The sequence below is a fragment of the Diabrotica virgifera genome, chromosome 1 (genome assembly GCF_917563875.1).
Source record: "Diabrotica virgifera virgifera chromosome 1, PGI_DIABVI_V3a".
NCBI lineage: Eukaryota > Metazoa > Arthropoda > Insecta > Coleoptera > Chrysomelidae > Diabrotica > Diabrotica virgifera.
Window position 1 is genome coordinate 169464412 of NC_065443.1, and position 20136 is coordinate 169484547.

Sequence of the window (20136 nt, forward strand, 5' to 3'; positions counted from 1 at the left end):
AGCAAGGACACTCTCGGGGACCATTTAGGGTTTGTTTTGGGACACTTAGTATCTGCTAGTGATTGTCACTTCCACTATTACACCACATTCATTTTTTGTATAAGACTCGGGACATTTATTTTGATGATTAAGTTTTATAGTTTATCGCACATATTTTGTTTCAATATTTAAGTTGCATATTGTTTTTATATATCTATAATAGTTGATAGTGTTCCCCAAACCAGTAAACTCTCTGGTCAAAGAGGTTTGAGCTCAGATCATCTTTTCCCCATATGAGATTCTCTTTACCTTTATATATTACCTGAAATTTACTTGTACCATTTATTTACTTAATTAACTTTATATTTTTAGTACTAACCTTGCTTGTCTCCACTTATCAATTTAAATTTATATACTTTGTCCTCTTAATTTGCTTAATTTATTAACTTATTCATATAACTTTAATCTTTCTTTAGTCAATCATAATTATTTAACTTATTTGCTTAACTTTACTTAAATTCATTTAATCAATTTCTAATTATATCTTTGGACGCTATTCCCTTTGAATAGCTATCCATTTTACTTGTTATATTTTTTAGTGACTACGTGTCGAAGCAACTGATTTTTATATATCAAGTAGACCGTAGGTTCACCTTAATGAGGCTAGTGCCTATTTAACTCTTTGAGAGTTACGGAAATTATTCATTGTGAATAATCCTCCCTTAATTATATTCTGGTTCATTAGTTCTATAGGGTTTAACGTTGCTGTACGTATTGCAATCGTACAATTATTTGGTGAAGGTTGTTATTTAACCTAGTATATGTAAGTTGGGGGTATGCTCCATATAAGAGCTACTCCATTACTAATGTAACTATAGATTATATTTATATTACTATAGGTAATTATTTCCCATTGTCATTTTAGAGTTACATAGTTTGTATTTTTCTAACTCAGAGGTTGTCAAAAATCTAAGTAGTTATATTTAATAAATATTTATTTGTTTTGTATATCCATTATTTTTTTTTCCATTTTTGAATTTAATATATTTACTATTTAACAGCAGTGTAAGATACCTGGAAGTTGGTCCATTCCAACTTCTGGCGCCCATAATTCAGTCTATTTTATTTATCTCCTATATTCTTCTATTTTTATTATATTATTATATTTATCTAATTTATTTTCTGAACATATATTTTTATCTTAAAAGATTTCCCTTTTTCTAGTCATCATCTCTCTTTAGGTTGAGCTACTGTTCTTCGACAGGCATGCAAACGAGCCGTATCCATCCTTGAGTGTCAAGTTGCTCTCTTGCATCTATAGCTAGCCAACTCTATTCAGTTTGCCTCTGTCTCTCCATACTTCCATTATCAGTTCATCACCCTTCCTTCATTCATTTCATCTTATCATTTTAGTTCAACCAAATACTACTGCAAAGTAGTATTTTTGCTACACCTTCTAAACAATAATAGCTTTAGTTTAATGGAAAAACATAAAATGTCACTTACGTTACTTTGCCAAAAATGTATCGATATATCTGTGCTTTATTGATTGCAGTAAAGTATTGGCTAAGTAGCGGTTTCACCAACAACAAATAAATCGGTGAATAGTTATTGGTCGAATAAAATTGATTAGTCGATTATATTTTTATTGCATTTCAATACAATTTTGATACTTTAAAGTTAAACTAACGAATTTTCTTTGTTACATATACAGGGTGTCCCCGAAAATAGTGCGTTCCTTAAAGGTATAGGTAGATGTCACAATGTAGAGCAAAAAAGTCTTATAACATTTTTTTCTAAATTCCGCCGTTTGATCAAAAAAACGAAAATACATTTTGACATGCAAATTGAAGTCTGACAACAACGTACAATTAAAAATAGTAGGTTTGTAGGTCAGTTGTATCCGGAAGTAACAACAAGTTCTTCTACGCCACGTTGCCATGTCATTCGAATTTATGAAAATAAAAATTCACTTAAATGGCGAATAATGTAATTTTTTTCTTGGAAACGGTTAACTTCAGAAAAAATGTTGTATGACTTTTTTGTTCTAAAATGTGTATTTTATCCATACCTTAAAGGAACGCACTATTTTCGGGGACACCCTGTATATATTTAAAGAGAGGTTAACTTGCTTACTAATATGTATATGTTTTTGGCCCAACGAAGATTGCTAGTGAATTTGGGGTCAGTGGATTAAAGATAACCAAGATACATAAATCTTTGGATAGAGAGACGTTGAGTATTAAATCTCGATTAAACGTTCGGCAAAGATTTTCGTTAATTCAAAAGAATTCTATCGAGCCCTTCAAAATCTCGTTGTATCGGATTATTTACATGTAGAATAAATTCTATCAAATAAGACAATTCTTCTTCTTTACGTGCCATCTCTGCGACAAAGGCTGGCAATCAACATTGCTATTCTAACTTTTGACACTACAGCCCGAAAGAGTTCAGTTGAGCTGCATCCAAAACATTCTCTGAGGTTTCTCGGCCAGGACATTTTTCTTCGACCTATGCTGCGCGTTCCTGGAATCTTTACCTGCATTATTAATTTCAGGATTTCATACCTGTCACCACGTGTTATATGACCCAAGTATTGCAGTTTTCGTATTTGGATGGAATCCAGTATCTCCTTGCTGTTCACTACTCTTCTTAGTACTTCTTCATTGGTTATTCTGTCTCGGTCCAGGAGATTCTCAGCAATCTTCGATAGGTCCACATTTCAAATGCTTCCAATCTATTGAGACATTGTTTATTAAGAGTCCATGTCTCCACACCATACAAAAGAACAGAAAATACGTAACACTTCAGTACTAGTTTTCTAATATTTAGGCTGAGGTCTCTACTACATAATATCATCATCATCAATGGTGCTACAGCCCTATGAAAGAGCCTCGACCTTCCCAGTCTATTACGCCAGTCAGTCCTATCCATTGCCAACCGTTGCCAGTTTGCTGCGCCTATTTTTCTTCCATCCTCATCTACACCATCCTTCCATCTAAGTTTTGGCCTACCCCTATTTCTACTTCCCACAGGTTGTGACATAAGGATTCTTCTAGTGGCGTTGTTATGCTGTAATCTTGCTAGATGTCCTGCCCATCTTAGTATTCCTATTCTTATGAGATACTACCTCTTTACCACCAAATATATGTTCATATCTGTGGTATACCTCGTAGTTGTACCTCCTCCTCCAAATACCATTTTCACAGATGCCACCGAACATTCCTCTCAGGATCCTTCGTTCAAATATAAGCAGGTTTTCATCTGCCTTGGAGATGGTCCATGTCTCCGATCCATATGTCAACCCTGGTTGTACAAGGATTTTGTATATAGTTATTTTTGTTTTTTGACTTAAGTTTCTGCTTCTCATACTACTCAGTCCAAAATAGCATTTGTTCGCTAGGATTATCCTTCGCTTGATTTCTTCCGTCATGACGTTTTCCTTGGTGATCAGGGAGCCCAAGTATGTGAATTTGTCCACCACTTCAAAGGTAGAGTTATCAACAGTGAATTGGTGACCGATTTTCTGGCTCTATTGTTGGGTGTTGATGCCATCATCTTAGTTTTCTCCTCGTTTACTTTCAGGCCCATATTTTTTGAGGCATTTGAGAGGGTGGTATACATTTCTTCTAGTTTGCGTGTTGTGCGGGCAACTAGGTCCACTTCATCTGCATATGCCAAAATTTGGGATGATTTATTAAAAATATTTCCTCTGTTGTCTATTCGGGCATCTCTGACCACCTTTTCCAGAGCTATGTTGCAGCCCAACATTCGTTACAAACGCCTGTGATTGTTCACCCTGTATTTCGACTTTTCAAACGACTTTACGCATTGTAGCCTTAACCAATCTTATCAGTTTATCAGGGATGCGGAATTCATCCATGGCTTCATACAATTTATTTCTTAGGACACTATCATAGGCCGATTTGAAATCTACGAAAAAATGGTATGTGTCGATATTGAATTCATTGGTTTTTTCCAGTATTTGCCTTAGCACAAAGAGTTGGTCTGTTGTTGATCGACCAGGCCTAAAACCACTTTGATATTCTCCAAGAAGCTCCTCTGAATGTGCACTTTAGGCGACCATATAAGATACTCGAAAATATTTTGTAAGCTGTATTAAGGAGGGTTATTCCCCTATAGTTTCTACATTCCAATTGATCACCCTTTTTGTGTAGCGGGCAAACGATTCCAATACACCACTCTTCCGGGATTTGTTCCTCATTCCAGGCTCTCAGTATTATTTTATATATTTGATTAGTCAGAGTAGCACCTCCATATTTAATAAGTTTCGCGAATATACTATCACTTCCTGGAGATTTATTACTTTTTAGGTGTTTTATTGCATCCATACTACATAATATTTGTTTCATATTATTGAATGCATTTCAAGCCCTTTCTATTCTAACTCTGATTTCTTTGGTATAATCGTTTGTTTCATTAATGTGTCCCTAAATACAGTAAAACCTGCCATATCCGGATCAATGTGGCGACAGACCGATCCGGATATGAAAAAATCCGGATATCAAGACCACTACTTCTTTTATAGTCTCTGAAACGTTTTCTCCTTCATACATTCCAGTAATCAACTCCGTCAATAACTTTCGTCGAAAGACACGTTTTATAGATTTTACAATACATTATTTCGCCATCTTTTAGTTCTTCTTTTAGTGCGTTGTCCAACAGCAGGCCTGCCTTTCTCGGTAGATTTCGGTAGATCCGGACGGCGCAGAACCGTCCGGATATGGGGAGGTCCGGATATGACAGGTCCGGATATGACAGGTTGTACTGTAGTTATAATTCTGAACTCGTTCTATCGTCTTATTATTTACGTGTAGATGGATGATTGTAATATTTTTCTTTGATGTAACCATGAATTTTGTTTTCTGTATGTTTAGTGACAGACCAAATTCTTCACTCGTTGCAACAACCTTATCTAAAATTCTTTGTAGATCTGTAATATTTTCTGCTCTTAGTATTGTATCATCAGCATATCTAATTTCACATATAGGTAGGCCATTTGTTTTTATGCCTGCTACTATCTTTTAATGCTCTTTTTAATGTTTGGAATATTATAAACAAGATAATAAAATGTCACAAATAAATGTTAACTTATTTACTATAGAATATCGAGCTGCGATCTGAAAACAGCAACTTTTGAAGTGATACGTGACAGTAACAGTTTTTACTTATCTTCACATTTATAGTGATTTCAAAAGCGACATATAATCAAAGTACGAAATAGGTGGCAGGTAATTGTTGCATGAAATGTTATTTATTGCTTACTAAAATAATAGTATAATTATAAAATTATAGTTGTTATATATAATTATAGTAACATTTTACACGCCATTGAAATTACTCCTCTTTCTCCTCAAATTCCGTAATGATCCACGAACTTCGAAATAAATCACTGACACTATTTCGTTCTGTGAATATAGGTACAAACAGCTTTTATACAATAATATGTAGTTTTCTAAATCCCACAAACCTCTAATCAATTCATAGTTTGGATTAATTTTAAAAATGTCGCTTAATGTTACGGATCATTGTTCACGCCGGGCACTGGTGGTAAATTCACTTCAGTCCTTGATCTTTTAGCCACAGGAAGTTCTCTTTCTGAGGTTCTCTTATCGCCTCCAGTTTCTCCCAACATTTCCGCCGCTTTTTTAATTAGATCCTCCGCGCTTAACGAACTGAGCACACTGGGTTTATCGTCCAAAAGGGGGGAATTTACTGACGTCGGTTTTATAAGTGGTTTGGGAGGTAATTTTAAAGGTATGGTATCACTTGACGACTCTAGGAACGGCGGCGGCGGAGCCACGGAGGTATTGTTTAAAGGTCGGGTAAATGTCTTCGGAATCATAAGGGGTATTGTGAGATCACTTTGAATAGTCTGTTCCACAGAAGCAACTACAGTGTCAATAGCCTGAAAACATAATCACGAAATAAAGTTAGTCACAAGAAAAAAAAATTAACTAAACAAAAATTGATAAGCAACGTTAATTCTTAATGGATAAGGATAGGTAAAAAACTGAAAAATAATTGGGATTTGCTTTGTAAAAAATTTTTGTAACGCCATCCGTTTTTAAGGCATATACACGGCGTTGAAGAAAAAAAAATTCACACAACTTTACGATTTTGCCGAAACTCGGCAACATTGTAATGGAATTTGGTGGGTTTTAAGAGGTTGTTATTGTGCATTTTTTGACATAAGTATAATAAAGAATTTTATATTCATCATGAATGCACATACGGGTAGTGGTCTGAATTTTTTAAAGAAAAAAATAGTACGCAATTGAGATATTTTAAATTAGAAATCATTTTTGAATTCCTCGTTCAATTTGTGACAAAAAATCTATCTTCCTTTTTTTCCTTAATCTATGTAAAAAAAACTAAGTTTTTAATCTAATAGCACATAAAACAACATCCAAAAATGTTATTCTACATCCTACCAGACTGAAAACAATGGGAACCTTCTCTGGTAACACCTCCGAGACTTCTAAAATTTGCAAGCCATAACGGATGCTTAGACTAAGGAAGATGAGGGGAATTTTACAATTTATAATTCATGTCCCATCTGCTCAGCGCGGTAAAGTTCCAACGAGAATGGTTCCCTTCGTACTCCAATCAGAGTAAACATGTAAACCAAAAATGAATAACCATTTTCAATTTGGTTGTTCACCAGTTCAATCAGAGAGTGCAGCAAGCACCTCTACCGGTTTCGAAACTTATTAGTCTCTCATCAGGAGGCACATATGCTGCTCTGGAGTAATCTCTGGATTGCTCTGGAGCAGCATATGTGCCTCCTGATGAGAAACTAATAAGTTTCGAAACCGGTAGAGGTACTTGCTACACTCTCTGATTGAACTGGAATAATGATGCGGCTGTAGTTTCGTGTTGCAACGAAATTGAAAATGGTTATTCATTTTTTATTTACATGTTTACTCTGATTGGCGTACGAAGGGAACCATTTTCGTTGGAACTTTACCGCGCTGAGCAGATGGGACATGAATTGTAAATTGTAAAATTCCCTCATCTTCCTTAGTCTCAGCATCCGTTATCGCTTGCAAATTGTAGAAGCCTCGGAGGTGTTACCAGAGAAGGTTCCCATTGTTTTCAGTCTGGTAGGATGTAGAATAACATTTTTGGATGTTGTTATATGTGCTATTAGATTGAAAACTTAGTTTTTTGCTAGCAGTTGCCGCTAGGGCATCTCTGCCATTTCGTTCGTTGCAATCCGTGACTGCACGCCGGGGTTTGTCCTAGTTGGGTCAGAGAGAGCAGCATATGTGCATCCTGATGAGAGACTAATAAGTTTCGAAACCGGTAGAGGTGCTTGCTGCACTCTCTGATTGAACTGGAATAATGATGCGGCTGTAGTTTCGTGTTGCAACGAAATTGAAAATGGTTATTCATTTTTATAAAGTAAAATATCTTAACGCTTCCAAAGTATTCTTATTAAGTGTCTATATGAATGTATGTATATTCGTAAAATCGTAAAAAATGTGTAATTTTTTCCTCAACGCCCTGTATCTTAAAAACGGTTGGCGTTACAATTTTTTTTTTTACTAAACAAACCCCAATTATTTTTCAGTTTTTTACCTATCCTAGAGACGGTGTTACCTTTTTTAAACGCCCTGTATATTTGAAACAATGAGTCATTTGATTTCGATAATCTATATAGAGTAAATGTCAAATCTATCGTTTTCTAATCGCTTAACTTTCGCTTGTAAACCCTCTCTTTGTAAACTTTGTTGAATTGCTGAATGTTTGGAATAAAATAACAAAAATAATGGAGAAATTACCAATCTGAAGGTAATACAAACATGTAGAACATGCATAAGAAAAAAAGAGCTCTCTCAAAAATAAGTAAAGGAAATACATAAAAGCAGAAAATTTCACAAGAGAATGAAAAAGGCCGTACAGACACTTACGGCCAAGATTAACGTTATAGAAAAAAAGACCAACCGCTATTAGCAGTTGGTCTTTCTTGTCTGTCTATTAACGTTTTAAAATATGGTGACAATACTTTGAATAAAAAAATATAAAAAAAAATTTTTTAGGAAACGCTTTTCTTTAGTTACGAGTGACTAAAATTAAAAATATTATAAAAAAATCAACTAAAAAGCAAGAAATAAAAAAAATTCAAACATTCGTTAAAGAAAAGCGTGGGGCGAAAACCGTTTATTCGATGAAGATGCGCCCCACGCTTTTCTTTAACGAATGTGTTTGAATTTTTTTTATTTCTTGCTTTTTAGTTGATTTTTTTATAATATTTTTAAGTTTAGTCACTCGTAACTAAAGAAAAGCGTTTCCTAAAATTTTTTTTTTTTACATTTTTTTATTTTTTACTTTTTAGTCTAACAGTTTTCAAACATTAAAATATATCATGTTTATTAAAATATATTTATAAAATATAACATGATTTAATTAATAAACATTAATAAACATGAAAATTAGTCGGAATCGGCAAAAAAATTTAATCTCTATTGTTTATTTATGAAGCACAATGTAAACAATTAACGTAAAAAGTGAAATTATGTACAGTTCATATAACTAGCTACAATCTCTAAAACTTTCAAGTTTCTTCATTGTAAAAAACTAGGGAATTTAAGCATTTTCCATTAAAATCGTGTTTTTTTATTTAAACAATTAATAAACATAAAATTTTTTATTGACTATTCGTGTATTGTTCCTGCGAATGCATATGTCTGCAAATTTTCATTCATTTTCATTGAAGAAAAGGCAGTCAAATTAACGTCTAAATATTTGACACAAACGATTGAACTAAAGAAAAGTTCTTAATAATAAATTACATACATTCTTCTTTTTTTGTCAAATAATTTAATTAAAAAATTATTTTTGGACACCCTGTACAAATAATTATATAAATTTTTATATTACTGAATAAAGAATTGAATGACCGTTCAAATGGGCTATCGCATGTCCCCTATTCTCATTTAAAAAAATCATCGATTACGTCATCGCGCCCAGATGGATGACGTCACTAGTATGACATATATGCCAAAATATCGTAATTTAAAAATAAAATCGACCTCTTTCGGGATTTTTCCTTAACCCTGGATTGCTACACTTATTTTCTAAACTCAATCTGCTACATCGAGGTACAGTGGTACCCCAAATAAAATCGACCTAAAATATTTATATATGTATGTTTTAAGAACTTATGACAAAAACAATCTTAAGATAACATGCTAAGAATTTATTTTGTATACAAAAATATTTTATTATATTATTATTCACAAGTTTATTTTCATATTTTCTACACCTACTACTGCAAATTGGTGTAACTTACAAACAAGGTTGGGATACAAGTGTACCCCAGGTAGCATTCCAGGGTTCAAGTCGCCTTTTTACGAAATAACGAATTTATTCCTTTCACTTGCATCGTACTGTATAAACAAATATATGAGTGTTCAAAATTTAAAACTTTATTGTTTATTTATGACGCATAACGTAAACAATTAACGTAAAAAGTGAAATTATGTATAGGTTATATCATTAGCTACCATCCGTAAAAGTTTTAAGTTTCTACATTGTAAAAAACAAGAGAATTTAGGCCTTTTTCCATTAAAATCTTTTTTTTTATTTAAACAATTAATAAACATAAACAAAAATTTTTTGTTGTCTATTCGTGTATTGTCACCGCGAATGCATATGTCTGCAAATTTTCATTCATTTGCATGGAAGAAAAGGTGGTCAAATTAACATCCAAAGATTTGACGCAATCTATTGAACTAAATAAAAGCGTTTAAAAAAGAGAAAACATTGAATAAAACCATAGTGAGACAACATAGTAGACAAGTAGAACAGATAGTAGCTAAAATAAAAATACAAAGGGTCCTATGGTCGGATGGAATTGCAGTGGAGCTATTAAATAACAGAAGACCGGAATTATGTATAAAAAATTCATTACCTAATAAAATTTATATGGACAATGAGTTAAAGCAAAGAATACACCAACGACGTTGTTGGTGTATTCTTTGGTTAAAGTTAGAAAAATTGACGAATGGAATTAGTCACCAGAAAAAGAAAATAAGATCCAACGTCAGAATTACAATTACATTGCTAAATTTAGCATACAAAATTCTTTCTGGTATTATTTAGTATACAGAGAATATATTTGGGAACTTATCAAATGGATTTAGGCCTAGATAATTTGTTTAGATAACTTTTTGAGATTCGAATACCCGTTACTGCAGTAGGTATACCCGTGCTGCAATACCCGTTATCTACTACTCACAAAAGAATATACAGAGTGGGCCAAACAAAACAGTCCACCTCGATATTTGGCAGGATTTATTGAATTTTAAGGAAATGATGAAACAGGTCGATTTTTGATCTAAGGGGGACACATTTTTACGGTACATACATCTGTCATTTGTCAACCCCCTCCCTTCCACTTCTCCCACCCCTTATTTTTAAATAGGGAATAGGTGTTGTGTGCTAGATAATTTGGAAGATTATTCAATTCTCTATTCAGTAATATTAACATTGACATAATTATTTATAAAGGGTGTCCAAGAAAAATTATTTTGAGTTAAATTAATTGACCCAAAAAGAAGAATGTATGTAATTTATTTAACTCAAAATACATTCTACTGCTGACTGAAAACAGAAAAAAAATTTATTTGATAAATAAACATTGTCGCTTAAATTCAATGTTCAACCTACCAAGAGTCAGATGGGTGGCAGCTTTAACATTGAAATTACGCGAAAAACAATGTTTATTTATCAAAAAACATTTTTTCTGTTTTGCGACAGCAGTAGAATGTATTTTGAATTAAATAAATTACATACATTCTTCTTTTTGTGTCAATTAATTTAATTACAATTTTTTTTCTTGGATACCCTGTCTAAAGTAATTATGTTAATGTTTATATTACTGAATAGAGAATTGAATAACCTTTCAAATGAGCTGGCACACAACACCTATTCCCTATTTAAAAATAAGGGGTGGGGGAAGTGAAAGGGAGGGGATTGACAAATGACAGATGTATGTACCGTAAAAATGTGTCCCCCTTATATCAAAAATCGACCTGTTATGTCATTTCCTTAAAATCTAATAAATACTGCCAAATATCGAGGTGAACTGTTTTCTTTGGCCCACTCTGTATATAATTACTACACTTTCGTTGTAGCAAAAAACAAATCGGACCATTGACTATTGAGGGAGTGAAGAAATTCATTATTTTGCAAACAATTTATTTTATACAAAAATCCTGAAATGTCCGATTTTTAATTTTAAATGTCGACTTTTTTAATAACTTGCGAAAATGATGACGTGATCAATTTTGAGACGGAGGCATAATCCTTATTTTTTTATTCAAATGTGGGTCTTGTAATACCTCATTTGAAAGGACTTTTAATAATGTATTCGGCAGTATTATACTTAACTGACCAATGCTTATACAGGGAACATAAAAAATTAATTTAATCAAAGAATAATTTTACAATAAACGTACTGCAACATACGCTGCCTATAATTTGCACAGCTTCCTCAAGTCCCGGTTACAGTAAACTAAATCATGCCGTTACAAGGAATGATTTGTAAATGCTGCACTACCATACCTTCTTGCTCAGTTTATACTAATAGGGAATTGATAGATAAGGACTAAGCTGCGTTGATTAGCAAAAGGTTTGAACAAGTTCTTGAGTGGTAGGGAAAGTGGCCAATACATGCTTGATATTTTGTTTCTTTAAAGGAACAAAAATTGTGACATTCACGGTTTTTATTTATATTTATTAAATATTTCTTTTATTATTATTATATGTTAATTTATTTAATTTATTAAATTGTTAGACTGACAACCTTTGGATCGTAAAGGGTAATTGGAGATTAAAGTTATTCAATATTAAATCTCGTTGTGCAATTTTTAAAAAGTGTTAACATTTGGTCTCAGATGTTTGACTTTAAACAGAGGACAATGGTCAAAGACTAGTAAAGAACTAGTAAAATAAATAGATTGTGATGGTAAATGTAAAAAGTTAAGTAATCAAATCAAAGAAGATAATTGGAAAAGACCACTTTATAACTGTGGGTATAGTTGTGGTGTCCAATCAAAAATAAGTTAAAAAATACTGTAAATTGAAATATAATTGAAAACAATATTGAAAATATATTTGAAAAATATAAGAATTTAAGCTTTAACCCGGGAACAGCCGCGCTCTTTTCTGTCTGTAATCTGTATTGTTGTTGTGTTTTTGTGTATTTCTTTAGCTTTGTCCTTTTTTTTATTAAAAGGTAAATATATTGTTAATATTTTACCAGTATGAAGTAATATATTCTCAAACTGAAAAATAACTAAATTTTATTATTTATTTATCTATTACTAATTTTTTGTTTATTCCGTAGAAATAAATATGCTCCGTAGAAGTAAATAACTATGCCATCACTAAATACAGTATTAAAAGATCTTTCAAATGAAATATAAGAACCACATTTTAATTTAAAAAATCTACATCTAAAATTACAAATCGACCTACCTCAAGATTTTTGTAAAAAGTAAATGGTTTGATAAATAATGAATTTGTTCCATAATATTGCCTAGCTCTGTATATAAAATGGTACAAACGATAAGCAAGATTATTTCTCCCAATCTCAGTGAGTATTAATTAAGTATTATTTTATTAATATGTAACTTACTTCTTTTTTAGTTCTAATACTATCCAGAATTTGTTGGAGGTTATTAGGTAATGCGATACTAGCCAGTGCTGAAGTACCAATTTCGGACGATGCAATATTTTGGGTCATGCTCGTAATTTCTGATTTTTGCATTTCAATTTTTTTGTTTAGCTCTTCAATTTGCCTCTGAACTTCTATAGGGTTAGCGGAAAATCCAAGAGTAAGACCTAAAACATAAAATAAGATTATTTTCTGACATTAACAGGTGTTTTATTTGTTTAAAGGTCAAAATATAATGGAAGACACAGATGCATGAAGGATCTATAAAATGTTCACGTTTGTAATCTCGAAATTTTTATTAGAAGGCTTACAAATAGCAGTTCAGCTATCATATATAATAGATATTTTTGAAAAAATATTATATTACCAGCAAATTATATTTACTACGTCTTTTAAAACATCATTCTGTTAATTTACCCTCTGCGTTACCTGAATTGGCATTTTCCTATTATAATTCTGTTTATTTACACAAATGCTGATCTAAAAACCTTGAGCACTTAGACCCGAACGTGAACGTGCAACTTAAAGGTTTAAACTCACTAAGGTACTTTTTAAAAAGATCCACAAGGAAAAAAGTTTTCCTGTAGTTGGCTGTATACCATGTGATACAAAAACAATAAATGCTGTATAAAAGGTATATTTAAAAAACCCTCAAAAGGGCCACATCAATTCACATAACTAGTTTTCGACTGGTTTACCAGTCATCATCAGTGCTTACGTGCAATGTACATGTTAGCCACCAAAATGCTATTTTACAAAAATATGTGGGTCAAAGCCCATTTCAAGTAGTCCGTTAAGGAAACATAAGTATAAAAAGCTACCTTAAGCCTTGATGTTTAAAATATAATTTAATTATATTTTAAACATCAAGGCTTAAGGTAGCTTTTTATACTTATGTTTCCTTAACGGACTACTTGAAATGGGCTTTGACCCACATATTTTTGTAAAATAGCATTTTGGTGGCTAACATGTACATTGCACGTAAGCACTGATGATGACTGGTAAACCAGTCGAAAACTAGTTATGTGAATTGATGTGGCCCTTTTGAGGGTTTTTTAAATATACCTTTTATACAGCATTTATTGTTTTTGTTTTTTTTTAAAAAGACTCTTTATTAACTTTTACAAATATACTTCACTTTTAATTGATCGAAAATAACTGAAATTAATTACAATGATATTACTTTTATATAAAATCAAAATGCTGAATATAAAAGGTAAAACTGCTGATTGCGATCGCTGACCTCTGGGGTTATTGCACCATAATTTCTCCATCCCCTTGAGAAGTTTTGTGAGGGAGGAACAAAACTGAAGGCGTTGGTTCCGGATCGGCTGCATCCTCTTCTTCTTCGTCTTCTTCCATTTTCTTCTTTTTCCATAACTCTCGTAATTTGTAAACCAGGAGAATGATAAGGGCAATTACCAAGAAATATATTGGTGGTGTCCACAGATGAGAATGGTCCATTGTTGTTAGGGACACGGGTTGGAGTCTTTCTTCTTCGGTTGAGAGTTTATGCAGTTCATCTAATTGGATTCTGTCTAACTTTAGAAGCTTCACTGATGGATCTTCTCCTTGGAATTTAATTTTGATCTTTGGCAGGGTTAAAGGTTCTTCTTTTACTGCTGCTTTGGAGTTGATGTAACTTCGTTGTTGGTTCTGAACTCGCATCCTGGGGGTAGTTCTATCAGGAATGTTCCTTCTAGTACTTCAATTTTGGAAGTAGAACAGTGGGTGGAAATTTTAGTAGCTTTTGGAAAAACAGCAATATAGTGGGCTTCAGATAATTTTTGGATAATTGTTGTGCTAATTGTGATCGGCACGTTTTGACATTGAGCGGCGTCGTTGGATAATTTTAGGATTTGATTTATGCAGTCATCGGTTTCTGTATTTTCTTGTGGGAACTTCTCTGGACAGATGAATTTCTTCGGTTCGCTTTTTCTGCATGGTAGGTCCATGTATTGGAAAAGTTCCGAATTAGAAACTAAATATGGCCCAGGTGGGATAATTATTGTATTGTTGATGGTGGGAAGTGAATATAAATGAAAATATGTAAATACTTTGAAATGAAGAATGGGGAAATGTAAGATAAAGACTAGAGAATGGTTGGAATAGTAACCATCTACTTCTACTATCTCGTAGTATTTCATCAGATCTTCTTCTTGGAGGTATGGTAGCTGAGAAGCTGGGTGATGTTCTAGCATCTTCTGGATGGTCCATCTGATTTCGTCTGGTTTTATAAGTCCATTGTGAAGAGTTTTGATTTTTGCAAACATAATTGCTGTCTGTAAGTCATCTAATATTTGTATGATAGTTTGTAAGGCTAAATTCATCTGGTCTAGAACGTTTCGAACTTGCATATAGTGGTTGAAATCAAAGACGAATTGGTTTAAATCCGTTCTGATTCTGTTGGTTTCTGCTGCTATTATCTCTGCTTATCTGTTGTTCATTATTTTCTTATTGAGGCTTAATTGGTTGTTGATGTTGTTAATAGAGAGTTATAAGTAACCCTAGGAGAATACGGTAACGCTATTTTACTGTATACTTTACATGTTATTTATAACGTTACCGTATTCTCATAGAGTTACTTGATAAGTCTCAAATAATATTCTGTTGATTAAGTTCAAGTGTCTGAATTGCAGCATCATATCTTACTGCATCTTCTTGATCTAAGTTTCCTGATATGGATTTTATAATACTTCCTAAGCCATTGATAAGACCTCTTTTATTTCTGGTTGCTGGATAGATTGAGTCGAGTTTCTCTTGGGCTGTTTTGAGGAGATATCGCAATGTTTGGTCGAAGTTCTGTAGACTGTCGAAGTACAGTTGGCTGAGTCCATTTTCTATAGCTATGGTTGTAGTTTGATATTGAGATTCTAATGTTTCGATTTCTTGTGCTATTGGTTCTAATTGGAAATAGTGGATGAAATCGTGAGTGCTAGTTTGGATTCTGGCTTCTCCGATCTTAACAGGAAGGATCCCTGGATTGTCTCGAAGGTCCTGGATCTTTACTTCTTGGGCTGCTACTGAGATACATCTGTAAAGTATTTTTGGGGTTAGTTTTCATTGGTGGTTGATGTTTAATGTTCTTCTTGTGCACCGTAGTATCTTGGGTATCAATAGTAACAGGATTGTTATTTTTGACTATTTTAGATGAAAATCTGGGGAGCAATTTGTTTCGTTTTACTGTTTTTCGAGTGTAGATTTTCGTGCTTGGTTTATATGTTACAGGTGAGTGTCGTTTTTCGTTCAATTTTTCAATATTCTTCTGTTTGCTCTCTTGCAATTTCTTATTTATTTCTTTATACATCTCTTTTGTTTTCAATCTGTGCTCCTGTGTGTAATTATTTATAAGTGTTCTGTTAATGTCAATGTCGAATGGATCTTGGGCATCTATGTGACCATTGAGAACGTTGATGGGCTTCTGTTTGGTAGCTGAGTGGATAGAGTTGTTGTATGCCATAATGGCGTAAAGCATCTGGTCTTTTATGTTAAGTGTTTTCTTTTTTTCTTTTAATATTCGAAGATGCTCTATGATTGTGGAGTGAAAGCGCTCGACCATTCCATTGAATTGCGGGTTATCAGGTGTTGTGTAGTGGATTAGAATCTTGTGAGTGTCCACGAATTCTTGAACGAGTCCATTTCCACTGTCCGAAATTATCATATGTGGTAGTCCATGATGTGTGATGAATAACAGGAATGCGTTTAAAATGTTGATAGCGTTTGATCCTTCTATTGGGTATGCTTGTCCGTATTTTGAAAATGTGTCGATGATGGTAAGGAATTTTTGTCCTGCTGCTTGGAATGTGTCTACGTGAACAATTTCCAGTGGTTTCGTTGGTGTTGGGGTTAACATAAACTTCGGTTTTTCGGGATTTCTGTCGTATTTGTTTGTTTGACAAGTATCGCAGAGATTAATATATTCTTCTATGTCCTTTTTCAACGTTGGCCAATAATAGTGTTTTCTGATTTGAATTTCTGTTTCGTTAATTCCTCGATGGTTTGTTTTTCCTTGATGATAGTCTTGTACGATGGTTTTCTGTCTCTCTGTACTGTTTATATCTTCTAAGAGGTTGTTGCATTTGACAAGATCAAATGCAGAATTCTTGAATGTTTCACGAAGTATGTTGCAGACAGTCTGGTAGAGTTCATCAGTTTCGAATAGGATGGCGTATTTCTTTTTTGTGTCAACGTAATTTTTGAAGAAGTTGAAAATATCATTTTTCAGGTCGCTTTTGTCGAGTTGGACGTGCATTCTTTTCTTTGTTACGAAGCACTGTTCTGTTATGGGTTTTGCAGGATTGTAGTTTACCAATTTGAATATGATTTGATTGTTGTAACAGTTCAATGGTCTTTCGCTGATTGGAATTCCGAGTATTGGGTTTTCTTCTGTAGAATGCTGGGTACCATCTGTGTTGTTGCCTTGTTGATATAGAGAACTTATTGGCTGACTTTCAATTTTTTGATTTTGTTCCTGAAGAATTTCATCTATTACTTTCATTTCTTCTGCAGTGAGGCCGGATGTTTGTTTTTCTTTAATAATTTCTTCTAAGTCATCCATAGGAATTACTTCGTCTGGATCGCATACTGAACTTGGGTGGTTGACCATGGATATGTCGTCATCTTCTTTTCTGGATAATAAGCTGATTATTTCTTCCATGTGCTCATCAACGGTGTTCATTTCTTTAGTGTGGATTTCAATACGGGATAATGCATCAGCGTTGGTGTTGAATTTTCCTTTTTTGTATATGACTTCGTAGTCGAATTCTTCGAGTTTTAACCTCCATCTAACAAGTTTTGAGTTCGGATCTTTTAGAGAAAATAGCCATTGAAGTGGTCGATGATCGGAGAGGATTTTGAACTTTCTTCCAAATAAATAAGGTCGAAAATATTTAGTAGCCCATAAGATTGCAAGCATTTCCTTTTCAATAGTGGAATATTTGAGCTCTGTTTCGTTCAGTGTTCGTGATGCATATGCGATGGGTTTATCTTAACCTAGAGGACCCTGTGACAGGATAGCACCTATAGCAAAGTTGCCTGCATCTGTGGTGAGGTTGAAAGGTTGCGTAAAATCCGGGTATTGTAAAAGTGGTTCGTTGGTTAGCAGGTTCTTGCAGATTTTGATACAGTTGAGGAATTGTTCAGTGTGTTCTATCTTGGCATCTTTCTTCAAACATGAGGTGAGAGGCTTTGTTATTTTTGCGAAATCCTTGATGAACTTCCTGTAATAGCCAAGTAGTCCGAGAAATCCCCTAATCTCTTTTGTTGTCCTTGGTATGGGATAGTCTATGATGGCTTTAATTTTGCTTGGATTTGGCTTTATTCCTTCAAAAGTTACGACATGACCCAAAAATTCGACTTCCTTTTTCAGAAATTCGCATTTATCTATCTGTATCTTGAACTTTGTTTCTCGTAGTCTCTCGAAGATTTTCTTAAGGTTGACCATGTGTTCCTGGAGTGAGGTTGAGTATACGATAATGTCATCCATGTATACTAAGCAGATGTCTCCTACAAATCCTTTAAGCACGTTGTCCATTATCCTCTGGAATGTAGCTGATGCATTCTTCAATCCAAAAGGCATTCTGAGATATTCGTAGTGGCCATTTTCAACGTTAAATGCTGTTTTCTGTATATCTTCCTCTACCATTTCTATCTGGTGAAATCCACTAGCTAGATCAAGGGTGGAAAAATATTGACAGCGTCCCAGTTTATCGAGGATGTCCGTGATATTTGGGATTGGGTATCTATCATCTATAGTCTTCTCATTCAACTTCCTATAATCGACTACGATTCTCCATTTGATTTTTCCTGAGGCGTCTGGTTTTTTTTGCCACGACCCAGATTGGCGACGACCAGGGCGACTGACTTGGTCTGATGATGCCTTGGTCCAGCATTGATGTTATCTGCTTGTTAACTTCTTCTCGACGAACATGTGGATATCGATATGATTTTGTGAAAACTGGGACTTCATCTGTTGTTCTTATATGGTGTTTTATTTGATTTGTAAATGTTAAAGTCTCATCAGGATTATGGAATATGTCTGCAAATTTTCTGCATAAACGTCTGATATGCATCTCCTCTTCTGGATTTAGATGATCTGTTCTGATGAGGGGATCAATGTCTATTAGTGTTTCTGTTTCCATAGGAATGATGTCCGAAGTGTACAGATGATATTCATGAAGATCTATTGGATTGCTCTTAAGGCCGGCCATTGGTAATGTTATAAGTATAGGCGATCCCATCACCTTTATAAAGTACACCACTCATAATCTAGAGCATATATGTATACCGAAAAATGCTTAACCTACTAACAATATATCTCGCTAATTACAGCCATATTTTTGCTATCCTACCTGTTGTGTACTGTTTATAAAAAAATGTGAAAGTTTTGCTTTTTTCTCAATAAATATAAGAGCGTTTATATCTAAATTACTCAAGTATTTAAATGAATTTCATGATAAAATTTCGTCTAGCACTAATATATATGTAATGGAAGGAAGTAACGTTAAAAAAATGTGAAGTAATTAAGTACTTTTTGCGTGGTGTACTTTTAAAATAAATTTCTTCAATTAATAGAAATTGGCATGTGAAACGTAAATCTTGGACATATAATACGAAAAGAGTATAGGAATCTGTAAGAATCTAAGCTCTGTTAATGTAGCCATTATGTATAAGATGGCGCTACGAAAGAAATTATAAAAACCTAAAAAATTCAGGAGCGTAATGGCCCGTTTGAAACTTTCCTTTGGAAATTTCGGTATTTGACGAATATGAGTTTACTAGGGGTCCGGACAAATATAATCCCGGACAAAAAATCCCCACAAATAATCCCCGGACAAATAATCCCCACAAAAAATCCCGGACACATAATCCCCACAATTTTTTTTATCAAAATATCCCCGCAAAGAATCCCGGACAAAAAATCCCCAAGAAATATTTTTGCCGAATAAAGTTGTCAAATGAATGCTTATAATCCAATAATGCTACTAAAGATGAGAAATTTATACTGTCTGGCCGTCGGTACGTCCGACCGCGCATATAACTACTCGTCATTATGCCAGGTAGAATGACAAATGAGGTGTCGAATAAACGGTTATAATCCAACGATGGTACTAAAGATAAGCAATTTGGTCCGTCGGTCTGCCTGACCGCGAATATAACTCCTCCGTCATTGTACCAGATAGAATGACAAATGAGGTGTCGAATGAAAGCTTGTAATCCAAGGATGGTACTAAAGATAAGCAATTTGGTACGTCGGTCTGCCTGACCGCGAATATAACTCCTCCGTCACTGTACCAGGTAGAATGACCAATAAGGTGTCGAATGAAAGCTTATAACCAAGGATGGTACTAAAGATGAGAAATTTGACCAATGCTGTCTGTTCATCTGTCCGTCCGACCGCGAATGTAACCACTCCGTCATTATGCCAGGTAGAATGACAAATGAGGTGT

The 20136-nt window shown here is 33.8% G+C and overlaps 1 protein-coding gene across 2 annotated transcripts in view; it reads right to left on the reverse strand.

Moving 5' to 3' along the window:
* LOC126878850 (death-inducer obliterator 1) overlaps positions 1-20136 on the reverse strand; it is a 234578-nt gene that overhangs the window by 13323 nt on the left and 201119 nt on the right. For both annotated transcript variants that reach the window (XM_050641744.1, XM_050641743.1), the window contains exons 20-21: positions 12650-12855; positions 1433-5908 (exon numbers count right to left, since the gene is read on the reverse strand). In XM_050641744.1, coding sequence (XP_050497701.1) covers positions 5519-5908; positions 12650-12855 — 596 coding nt within the window. In that variant the 3' untranslated portion in view covers positions 1433-5518. The remainder of the gene's footprint in view (positions 1-1432; positions 5909-12649; positions 12856-20136) is intronic.